This window comes from Haliaeetus leucocephalus, unplaced genomic scaffold (genome assembly GCF_000737465.1).
Source record: "Haliaeetus leucocephalus isolate CR32 unplaced genomic scaffold, Haliaeetus_leucocephalus-4.0 Scaffold278, whole genome shotgun sequence".
Taxonomy (NCBI): Eukaryota; Metazoa; Chordata; class Aves; order Accipitriformes; family Accipitridae; genus Haliaeetus; species Haliaeetus leucocephalus.
The window spans coordinates 143,397-155,550 of record NW_010972714.1 but is presented as its reverse complement, the minus strand read 5'-3'; the positions used below and the strand labels follow the sequence as shown (position 1 = coordinate 155,550).

General features: G+C 48.9%; 1 protein-coding gene across 1 annotated transcript in view; it reads right to left on the bottom strand.

Annotated features, from left to right (window-relative positions):
- GBA2 (glucosidase, beta (bile acid) 2) overlaps window positions 1–9,543 on the bottom strand; it is a 20,591-nt gene extending 11,048 nt beyond the window's left edge. Inside the window, exons 1-5 of the mRNA XM_010569875.1 lie at window positions 9,503–9,543; window positions 9,126–9,188; window positions 8,462–8,553; window positions 2,648–2,763; window positions 2,316–2,534 (exon numbers count right to left, since the gene is read on the bottom strand). Coding sequence (XP_010568177.1) covers window positions 2,316–2,534; window positions 2,648–2,763; window positions 8,462–8,553; window positions 9,126–9,188; window positions 9,503–9,543 — 531 coding nt within the window. The remainder of the gene's footprint in view (window positions 1–2,315; window positions 2,535–2,647; window positions 2,764–8,461; window positions 8,554–9,125; window positions 9,189–9,502) is intronic.
- Window positions 9,544–12,154: the final 2,611 nt, after the last annotated feature.

The window sequence follows — 12,154 nt, the reverse complement described above, 5'->3', positions numbered from 1 at the left end:
TCTTCACTGGGTGAAAAACTGGCCGGATGGACGAGCCCAGAGGGTTGTGGTGAAGGGGGTGAAATCCAGTTGGTGGTGGGTCACAAGTGGTGTTCCCCATGGCTCGGGGTTGGGCCCCGTTCTGTTTAATATCTTTATCAATGATTTGGATGAGGGGATGGAGTGCACCCTCAGCAAGTTTGCGGATGACACCAAGTTGGGAGGCAGGGTCGATCTGCTCTACGGTAGGAAGGCTCTACAGAGGGATCTGGACAGGCTGGATTGATGGGCCAAGGCCAATTGTATGAGGTTGAACAAGGCCAAGTGCCGGGTCCTACACTTGGGTCACGGCAACCCCATGCAGCGCTACAGGCTTGGGGAAGAGTGGCTGGAAAGCTGCCCGGCAGAGAAAGACCTGGGGGTGCTGGTTGACAGCCGGTGTGCCCCAGTGGCCAAGACGGCCATCGGCATCCTGGCCTGTATCAGAAATGGTGTGGCCAGCAGGAGCAGGGAGGTGGTTGTTCCCCTGTAGTCGGCACTGGTGAGGCTGCACCTCGAGTCCTGCGTTCAGTTTTGGGCCCCTCACTGCAGGAAAGACATGGAGGTGCTGGAGCGTGTCCAGAGAAGGGCAACCAAGCTGGTGAGGGGCCTGGAGCACAAGTCTTGTGAGGAGCGGCTGAGGGAGCTGGGGCTGTTTAGTCTGGAGAAGAGGAGGCTGAGGGGAGACCTTATCGCTCTCTACAACTGCCTGAAAGGGGGTTGTAGTGAGGTGGGTGCTGGTCTCTTCTGTCAGGTGGCTGGAGATAGGATGAGAGGAAATGGCCTCAAGTTGTGGCATGGGAGGTTTAGAATGGATATTAGGAAAAATTTTTTTACTGAGAGGGTTGTCAGGCATTGGAATAGGCCGCCCAGGGAAGTGGTTGAGTCACCATCACTGGAGGTGTTCAAAAAGCAAATAGACAAGGCACTTCAGGACATGGTTTAGTGGGCATGGTTGATGGTTAGACTCAATGATCTTGAAGGTCTTTTCCAACCTAAATGATTCTATGGATCCTTTCCCCCTCTGTATTGGGTTTGCGTGGCAAGGTTTTGGTATTGGGGGGGGGGTGTGTTACAGGGGTGGCTTCTGTGAGAAGCTGCTGGAAGCTTCCCCTGTGTCCAACAGAGCCAATGCCAGCCGCCTCCAAGACGGACTTGCCGCTGGCCAAGGCCGAGCCCATCAGCGACAGTGGTAGTGCCTCTGTGATAATAGATTTAAGAAGGAAAAAACAGTTGCGGGACAGACAGAAACAGCAGCTGGAGAGAGGAGTGAGAACATGTGAGAGAAACAACCCTGCAGACCCCAAGGTCAGAGAAGAAGGAGGGGGAGGAGATGCTCCAGGCGCCGGAGCAGAGGGAGCAGAGATTCCCCTGCAGCCCGTGGGAAAGACCATGGTGAGGCAGGCTGTCCCCCTGCAGTCCAGGGAGGTCCATGGTGGAGTAGATCTCCACCTGCGGCCCGGGGAGGACCCCACGCTCGAGGAGGAGGATGTACCCTAAGTAGGCTGTGACCCCATGGGAAGCCAACGCTGGAGCAGGTTCCTGGCAGGACCTGCAGATCTGTGGAGAGAGGGGCCCAAGGAGCAGGTTTTCTGGCAGGACTTGTCACCCTGTGGGGGACCCACACTGGAGCAGTGTGCTCCTGAAGGACTGCACGCTGTGGAAGGGACCCATGCTGGAGCAGTTCATGAAGAACTGCAGCCCGTGGGAAGGACCCATGCTGGAGAAGTTCATGGAGGACTGTCTCCTGTGGGAGGGACCCCACGCTGGAGCAGTGGAAGAGTGTGATGAGTCCTGCCCCTGAGGAGGATGAAGTGGCAGAAATAACATGTGATGAACTGACTGTAAACCCCACTCCCCATCCCCCTGTGGGTGGTAGGTAGAGAATCTGGGAGTGAAGTTGTGCGCAGGAAGAAGGGAGGGGTGGAGGGAAGGTGTTCTGAGATTTGGTTTTATTTCTCATTACCCTACTCTGGTTGATGGGCAATAAATTAGTTTTCCCCAAGCTGAGTCTGTTTTGCCCGTGATGGTAATTGGTGAGTGATCTCTCGTGTCCTTATCTCGACCCACAAGCCCCTTGTTATATTTTTCTCTCCCCTGTCCAGCTCAGGAGGGGGGGAGTGATAGAACGGCTTTGGTGGGCACCTGGTGTCCAGCCAGGGTCAACCCACCACACCCTCCCGTGCAGGCAGCTCTGCCACATCCCCGCTCCATACGAGCCGTGCTGCTGCAGCATGGTGTGGCCCAGTGCTCCCATGGGACAGGCTGCAACCAGCATGGAGCCATCACCTCCTTACCTTATAGTCATGGGGGATGACAGGAGAGACCTGGCGGCAAGTAAGCACCACATTTTGCCCCGGGAGCTCGTAGACCATCCAGGCACGGGGGTACAGGGCATGGTAGAAGGCGTAGTGGCCACAGTAGCCCCAGTTCCAGCCCTGCAGAGTGCTGGGTCTCTCCACGGACAAGACCTGCTGGTAAACCGTCTGCCCCTTGCAACGCAGGCACACCGTGAACTGGGGAGGAGAGGAGAACGTGGAGGGGATAAGATGAGCCCAAGAACAGATGCCTCAAATGCTGAGGCTGCTGTGGTGCTGCTTGCACCCCTTGCAGACCCTGCCACACCTACCTGGTTGGCAATAACTGTTTCGTAGTGATAAATGCCAGGGTTCAGCTGCCAGCGGCAGAACTCGCCCCGCCAGCCACGGGTGATGGTGCCTCCCCCAATCCCGCCCAGCGGGCACCCTGGAAAAGACACCAGAAATTAGCATCCTTGTTCCTCCCCATGATGGGATCTCACCCAAGGACACCCTGTAAAGGGAACTAGGTCTTACACCTCATTGTTTCTAAGACTATTCATATCAGACATATAACTAATGATTAGAGATTATTTTAGATGTGATTAATAGAACGCAGGTGCTTATAAAACAATATGCATAAGCTGCTTATTTGTCCCTTGGATAGCCCTCACCGTGGCTGGCTTACAACCCAGTCAAGCTGAATCAACACAAGAAGGACCATACGTCTTAGACCTAAGACATAAGAATAGATAAGAGTGAGTGATTAACTTTAGAGTAAGATGAATTAATAAAACAACCTGACTGATTTTCAGAAATTCAAAGGTGATCTTTGATGTGTAAGAAGATAAGTCACTGTGGTGACCGGAGACCTTCTGCCTATGACCACTAACTTCAGAAGAACTGGGACATGAGAATTGATGAGATAAGATGATGATGAATGATAACGACATGGGAACCGAGATCAACTGGAAAATTACAAAGACTTTGGACTGGGATAATAGGTGGTAAAAGGTATATATAAGACTGAGAAATTTTTGGAAGGTTGCCATTCACTGTGGTGGTGGCCCAACTCTTGAGCTGTTAATAAAGCAAACCTAGAGAAACCCATAACTAAAATTTTTTAACAGAACTGGCGACCCTGATGGGACTCTAGCACATGAGAGAAAGAGAGCAACTGGATATTTCTCTGGACAAACCCGTTACCAACACTCAATTGCCAGCAGAAATAATCAGGTCAGTTCACCTAAGAGACTTGGGCATGGGTAATTCCAGATAAAATTATCCTAGGAAACTCTCGTGTTTAAACTTGCAAAAAAATAAGAAAGATGGGTCAGCACCCAACGTTGAAAGGGGGATGCCCCTTGCTGAGGTTTTAGAAAATTGGAAAAAGATACCCTTGGCACAGATGCTGCAAAAAAGGAAATTGATAATATTGTGCCAAGAGGAATGGCCATTCCTGATGGGAAATAGAGGAGGAGAACCAATGGATGAGTGGCCTCCTAAGGGAACATTTAAACCCCATAAGCAGAAGTTTTTAAGGATGATTTTGGAAGATTCCGGAAGCTGAGATACTGATTACTGGTACATTTGGTATAATTGGGCACAACAAAGGAGGAAAACTCCCTTGTTGAAAATGAGGAAAAGTTTACTTCCCTTGGCCCCAACGGCTGAGGAAACTGAGCTTTTCTCTAAGGGTGTTGGCATGTACCCAATGCGTTTGGACTACATCCCAAACCCAAGAGCAGGTCCAGGTGCACCTGCTGAAGTTCCTGCAGTAACTGCAGTAATGAGGCATGAACCTTCGAAACAAGGTGATTTCGTAGCTTGGCAGTTGAAGATGCCTTGGCTGCGTGATGATGCTGAAAAATGTACTTAATTGTTATTGGGAATTGTTACTGACTATACCCCTAATTGGAATGATATGAGGAGTCTGCTGCGAGAATTATTTCAGGCAGAGGAAAGAGAAAAGATTTTTCAAAAGGATAGAGAAATTGCTCAGAGAGGTCAGGGGTTAAACCCATGGCCTGAACAAGATCCAGAATGGAATCTCACAACCACAGAAGGAACTAGGGCTCACCCAGCTGCCATTCAACAATTAATAGAAGCAGTTTGCCAGGCTGATGAAAGAGTAACTAACTGGACAAAGGTTTTAGAATGTAGGCAGAGACCTGATGAGCATCCAAGTGACTACTGGGGACAATTAAAGGCAACTTTAATGAAATATGGGGGTATGACCCTTGACAATTTCCAGAAGCCTTTAGCTATCAGTGTTTTTGTAGATCAGTCTGCTCCAGACATAAGTAAATATTTTAATAAGCATATGCCAGGTTGGCAGGGTGAGACATTAGCTAAAATTCTAAGTATTGCTGCCTTTGTTTTCGACGGTAGAGCACAAAAACACAAAAACAGGAAGAAGAGAAATTAAAAATTGAAAGAAAGTGAGAATGGAAAGAGAAGGAGAGAGAAATTGGGCTGTTAGCTGCAGCAATTACTCAGAATTTTAACCCGCGAGTGAGAGGTCAGGGATTTTCCTGGGGGAGATTTAGGGGAAGAGGGGCGCAAGGCAGAGCTCCCCCTGTTTCCCAACATGCTAACTCTTTAGAGTTTTTATTGTGGAAATTCAGGATATATGCAAAGAGAGTGTCCACTGAGACCTGTTGCAGCCTAAGGAGGACTTCCACCTGCCCAACCCCCACGATCTCATTTGCAGTAAAGAATGGTACTTCTCTTCTCTGCAAACTAAAAAGAGCAATGGAACCTGTTGGAATCAAGGTATATGAGTGCGGTCAAGATTTCTGCAAAGGTAAACGGTATTCCTGTTACTTTCCTAGTAGATGACATTGTCTCTGTTAAATTTTGAAATCCCCCAGGTGTCAAATGAAGCTGTGATAATAGGGGGAGTGGTGGGGGGAAGAGATAAAATATTTGTCTACTCCTCTACCAGTAGCTTTGAATGGAAAATTAGTCTGGGAAAGATTTGTAATTTCTCCAGACTCTCCCATTTCCCTTATGGGATGAGACCCCTTGCAGGAATTTGGTATGTTTATCTCTCTGGTGCCTATGGGGATCCAATTAATTGTAATAGGTTCTGAAGTAATCCAACTTAAAGAACAAAATCCTAGTGATTCAGAAATACCACTCAAATTAGCTGGAGTTCCCAGAGAACTTTGGAATTCATCAGGAGGTGAAGTAGGATTATTGAAATCTGCTGAACCAGTTGTGATAAAAACAAAAGGAGGGACTCCTCCTTCAATTCGGCAATATCCAATTATAAACAAAGCCATTCCTAGCATTAGAAAACAAATTGTGCATTTCTTAGAAAAGGGGATTTTGAGAGAATGCTGTAGTCCCTATAACTTAGTTGGACCAGGCTGCCACAAGGTTTTACCAGTTCACCAATGATTTTTTCTCAGATTCCGAAGAATGATTTACAAGCTCTAGTCTTTCCAAGCAAATCGGTTCTGATGCAATATGTTGATGATTTGTTATTGGCAAGTAAAACTGAGAATGACTGTATTCGAGATAATGAGTATCTGTGTATCCAACTTGTTAAAGAGGGACACCATGCATCTCCATCTAAATTGCAGTTTTGCAAACAGCAAGTAAAATATTTGGGATTTATATTAAAGCCCAGAAGACAAGAAAAAGGGGTTGCAAAGGGAATGTTAGTACTAACTTTAGGACCACATGAGAGGCCTGTTACCTATTTTTCTTCTACATTGGACCCAGCGACTAAAGGAACTCCTTTTTCCATCAGAGCAATAGCAGCTGCAGCTGAAATGGTTGAGAAAACCAGAACAATTGTTTTAGGTCATCCACTAACTGTTTGTGTACCCCCTGAGGTAGAAATTTTGTTAAAGCACTATGCAGAGAAAGCTTTGTCTCCACAACGGGCACATAGATATGAAATAATTCTTTTATTGGCTGATAATTTGAAATTGGAAAGGTGCAATACTTTAAACCCTGCAACTTTAATGCCTTTACCCTCTGATGGAGAAAAAGATAACCACAATTGTGTTCAACTCCTACGCAAAACCATCAAGCCATGAAACGACCTGAGAAATCAACCTTTAGATAACCCTGATTTGAACCTCTTCACGGATGGCTCATCCTATTATGAAGAAGGTCAGAGATGTACTGGTTTCACAGTCACCACAGAAACACAGGTACTGTTGGCTGGACCTTTGCCTGCACCTTTAGGTATACAAGGAGCAGAAATAATTGCTCTCACTGAAGCTGCTAAATATGCAATCGGAGTAAGAGTTAACATTTATACAGACTCTAAATATGCCTTTGGTGTACGTCATGCTACGGGGACTTTATGTAAGGAAAGGGGTTTTCTGACTTCATCGAGAAAAACTGTGGCCCACGGACGACAGATCAAAGACCTCTTAGAAGCGATCCAATTGCCCTCTGAAATTTCTGTGATAAATGACATTTGAGCTCGCAGACATGAATAACCTGTATGAAGACCTCCCTGAAGAAGAAAAACAACAATGGACTCGGCTGGGAGCCCACTGGCAAGAAGGGTAGTGGATTCTGAATAACAAACCTCTCCTTCCAAAAAGGTATTTATTACCAATGACGCGGTGGCACCATGAGAGGACCCACAGGAGACCGGAGAGCCTAGCGCTCCGAATCCAGAGACTCTGGGCAGCCCCGGGAATTTACACAGCAGCAAAAAGAATTTGTGAAGGATGTAAGCTTTGCAGACAATATGCTTCATTGCAAATTAAACCTCCTGGTGGGAAAAGACTTCCAGCCACCTTTCCTTTTCAAAAACTCCAAACTGATTATGCAGATATACCAAAACCAATGGGGTACTCTTACATGTTAGTGATAGCTGATCAGCTATCAGGATGGGTGGAAGCTTTCCTGACCAGGAAAAATGATTTTAAGGCAGTAGTAAAAGCCTTATTGAAAGAGATTATTCCAAGGTATGGTGTTCCTGAAGTAATTGACTCAGATCAAGGGAGCCATTCCACAGCTGCTATCCTGATTCAGATTTATAATTCTTCGGGGGTTTCTCTGGCTGAGATCCTTCTGGGAGAATACTTGCTGTTCCAGATATATACGTGCCAACAAAGACTAGCCTCTTGGATGGAGATGAACAGGTAACGCAATACCTCTTGTATCTGCAAAACTCCTTTTTCCAAATGTGACACATTCTCTTAGTTAATGTCTTGGTTTCCAATTTTGACTACTTGGGTAAAAAATTAATTGTAATAGTCTTTGTTGTTATAATCACAGTAGTACATGTGACCGTTTTTTCAATGCCGTGTAAGTTGTAGCTCTATGATAGTACAGAAGATAGAAGAGGAAACGTGGAGTTATCAATAGGATCGCAGGAGTGCGATGGAAAACAAAAGGAGGGAATTGTAAAGGGAACTAGGCCTTACGCCTCATTGTTTCTAAGACTATTCATATCAGACATATAACTAATGATTAGAGATTGTTTTAGATGTGATTAATAGAACGCAGGTGCTTATAAAACAATATGCATAAGCTGCTTATTTGTCCCTTGGATAGCCCTCACCGTGGCTGGCTTACAACCCAGTCAAGCTGAATCAACACGAGAAGGACCATACGTCTTAGACCTAAGACATAAGAATAGATAAGAGTGATTAACTTTAGAATAAGATGAATTAATAAAACAACCTGACTGATTTTCAGAAATTCAAAGGTGATCTTTGATGTGTAAGAAGATAAGTCACTGTGGTGACCGGAGACCTTCTGCCTATGACCACTAACTTCAGAAGAACTGGGACATGAGAATTGATGAGATAAGATGATGATGAATGATAACGACATGGGAACCGAGATCAACTGGAAAATTACAAAGACTTTGGACTGGGATAATAGGTGGTAAAAGGTATATATAAGACTGAGAAATTTTGGAAGGTTGCCATTCACTGCGGTGGTGGCCCAGCTCTTGAGCTGTTAATAAAGCAAACCTAGAGAAACCCACATCTGAAAATTCTTTCACACCCCCCATGCAGCTGCAGGGGCCCCTCCACTGCCCACACCCCAGAAGCTCCTTGACCCGCTCCACACCTCCAGCACTTTGACAGCCCCATGTGAATCCCTTGCCCACTCAGCACATTGGGCTTTGCAACACCCCAGTGCCCAAACTGCAGGCTGACCGTAGATCTGCTGCAGAGGAACAGCACACAAGAGGTCAATGAAGGCAGATTTCTTCTCTATGCGGGTCTTCTTGTACCACCACCTGAAGTATCTGCAAGGGAAAGAGAAGCATGAAAGAAGACGGGAGCAGGCATCACTGTCCCTTCAGTGTCACTGGGCAGGACATGACCAGCGCACATTGCAGCTGCCCCTCTTCTACAGTTGTACAACGGGAACCTGTGTCTCAGGGCACATGGGGTGGCAGCCCACACCATCCATCTGCAGTACCTACCGGTCAGCAGACACAAGCAGGCAGAGCTCAGGCAGCTCAGGGCTGCCTGCAAGGGCACAGTGTGAAAACAGAGCGCTCCAATACCCAAGAGCAAGGCTCCCAGCTCATGCAGGGGAATCCAGATGCCTATGGAGAAGCGGGAACTCACACAAGGACCACCTCCACCTCCATGACTGGTAGGGCACATCCTGCTACAGAAAGCCAGGGAGCAGAGGCACAAGCCCAGAGAAGCCATACACTCCTCCAGGGAAATGAGCTTTGCTCGTCCACCTCCATGTCCCCACTGTCACACACAGCCCTGCCACGCGCCCAGGGCCAGACAGCACGGGGCAGCCTTGCCCTGGACGAGGCAAAGCTTGCCATCTGCGGCTAGCAGGATCCTGGGGACTCACCTCTGCTCGCACTCCAGCAGCACAGCCAGGCACTGCCTGTCAGGTAACTCCTCACCCAAAGGCCTGGGAATCAAGAGACACCCAAACGGGCACACCTGCACCTGGGTGTGCCGGCATCACTCCGGGCAAGAGGAGCAGGGCTGGGCTCCACACTGGTGCTCGTAAGGGACTGGCTTTTGCTAATGAACCGCCCCAAGTTAAATCTTCCATACAGAGACAATTAGCATACGGAAACCAGCTGCCAGACCAGAAGAAGCTGCTGAACTTACCCCAGCGAACAGACAGGCAAGACCCAATCAATGCTTCCACAGCCCTGAGTGCCAGGCAGGTGGTGGGGGCACAGGAGCCCCCACAAGTGGGGAACATCCCCGAGCTACCTACAGGCACTGATGCCGTACTGCCGAGAGGAGAAAGCCATCCTAGCCAGGAGCACACAGCCTGTCCCGCTCCAGTGGCTCACAGGGTGCAGAGCCCAGGCGATGGGCAACGGGTGAGCACTAATCCCCTGGGATATGTACCCCCAGAAGTGAGGGGGAGAGGCTCTTCCATGACATGCCCTGCTCCTACACATTCCTCCCCAGCAAAAACAACCCACGCTTGCCTTTTTGGCTGTATGGTCACTGGAAGTTCACCTTTATTCACCAACATCTAAGGTCCCCAAATCCCTCTCAGGGTGATTTTCCAGGTTGCAGTCTCACAGGACCTGATTGCAGCTCACTCTCCATTCCTACATACCTTCACATTAGACTGTTTAAGGACATTTTGCCTACAGAGGTCCAGGGCACCATGAGAACCAGCCTGTCCTGCATGACCACCCTGAATAAGGCCTGCTGCTCCCTCTGAGCTACATCTGCTGCAACTGCTCTTCTCCCAGCTGAGAAGCCCTGCCTTTACACTGCTGAGGCAAGGTTTTGGCAGCATGCTCTCTCTCTTTCAAGGAAATTTTTTTTTTTTTTTTTAACCCAGCGTCAGGGAACTGAACCAGCTGCTTCCCCTGCAGGTTTCTGGTGACGGCAAATAAGGTGCCCAGGCAGAGCAGCTGCGGCCTGGCCTGGCAGGGCATCCCAGCTCCTTGGAAAGGAGGTGACAGAGGCATTTAAAAAAGCAGTTTTTCCAGGAGCACGCAGCAGGAGAGGTTTGGGAGCCAGCCACGGCCCAAACTGTTTTGCCATCTCAATAGCAAATTCTTCCTCTGCCAGCTTCTCCCAAAATCGCACAAGCCAAGAGCAGAAGGTGGTTGATGCCCAGTTGGTGGCTATTAGCCAGACCTGCAGAATAACCAGGAGAAAGTCTTCGTGTTCTGCAGCACCAAAAGCCCTGCCAGGGCCAGAGGGCATTTCTTTCCCTTCAAATTGGCAGCAGAATTAAAACCTGTCCAGACATCACCCAGCTGTTCTGGATCTGTGCCATGACCCCCTCCCAGGGCACACCAGCCACCTCTGCAGAAACCTGCCTGCACCTCTTCTCCTGCTCCGCCAGCCCCAGCACCTGCCACAGCCCAAACGTTCACACGACCTTTCCTTTCCAGATTTGCATCTGTGGGTATCCCCACAAAGGAGTTACCCCAATGAGACCCAATTAACAAAAATCCCACTCCAGTGCTGTCAACACCCCCGGCCATGCCACCTGCAGCAGGGGCTGGTGGTGCAGGAGAGGACACCCATCAGCCAGAGGTTTAATTCAACATGACATCATGTCAACCCAGGATGTGGTGGCTCCTCTGACAGTCCTAGACTTCCTCATCCAAAGACATGCAGCAACCCTAAGGCACTCCCAGCCATCTTGGGAGGCATAAGCACCTGCATCAGGTGACTTTGCACTTGATGCACCAAGCCATGCCAGATTTTGAGAGCACTCCTGGCACAGGTGCCCCCAAGAGGGTCATTTGGGAGAGGGAACGCCAACCTGCAGGGCTCCAGAGGTTCAGAGCCACACGTCATGCTGCAGGACTGAGCTCCAGGCTCCTCTTGCATCACCAGCGCCCAGGTTTCCATCAGCTGGCTGCCTCTACCACCCACGAACACCAGGAGCACGAAGCCTCGTACATATCCCTTGCATCCTTGCATTAGCTGCCCTTTGTCAGCCAACACCACTGTCCTTGGGTTTTAATTCAAACCCATGCAGGTATTTCTTACCACCCTGGCCCTTCCTCTTCTCTGCTCTCCAGCCTGGAGTCTCCTTGCAAGGAAGCTTTGGCCTGTAGAAGTATTTTGAGATGACAACCAAATTACCTCCTAAATTCGTACAGGGGAAGAGGCAGTAGTCTGACTTTTAGCTTCGTGCTTTTGAACCTTAAAACGTTTTTCTAGGACTGATACAAGGCACTTCCACTCCGAGACCACAGTGAGAACAGGCCAGGACCAGAACAAGCCAGGAGTGGCCTCTCCAAGCTGGCACAGAGGCGATCACCTCTCCTCCCCGCTCACCCCACCAGAACTTCACGTTTTCCCACATGCTCAGCTCATCCCCAACCTGCCGTGGCAGCTTTTCCAGCCACCTTCATCTCCTGTGCACGACCCACGCTCTCCCTCCCCTGATGCCCAGGCTCGCGCTGGGATGTCTCAGGTCAGACCGGCACGCCGTGCACCCTGAAGCGGTCCACTATCTGCCTCTTCATCAGGCTTTGCAGGAACGAGCTTTGCAAGCAGCAATCTCCAAGGACATCAAGCAGGAAAAAAAGCTCAGAAAATGGAGGCAGGAGATATAAAGCAAGCACAAGGAAATAAATCACACTGTCATCGGTTCCAACGTTTAGCCTGATGGGTACACAAACACCGCCAACACCCGGGCAGCAGTTCTAAAGGTTAAAATAACACTGTTGTTTCCCACACAGCTCACCCTAACGCAAAGTTGGGAGAAGTCCTCATTCCCAAACCCGTTAAAGCACACAGCGCTTCAAAAATCCTCCCAATTAACTTCAAGTTTAATCTCCATCTGCCAAAAGGTGTCTCATGCTGAGCACCTGACGCTGGCCAGGGAAACGGGGCGGTGATGGGCACCAGCAGCAAGCCTCGGGGGTGGGAGATGGG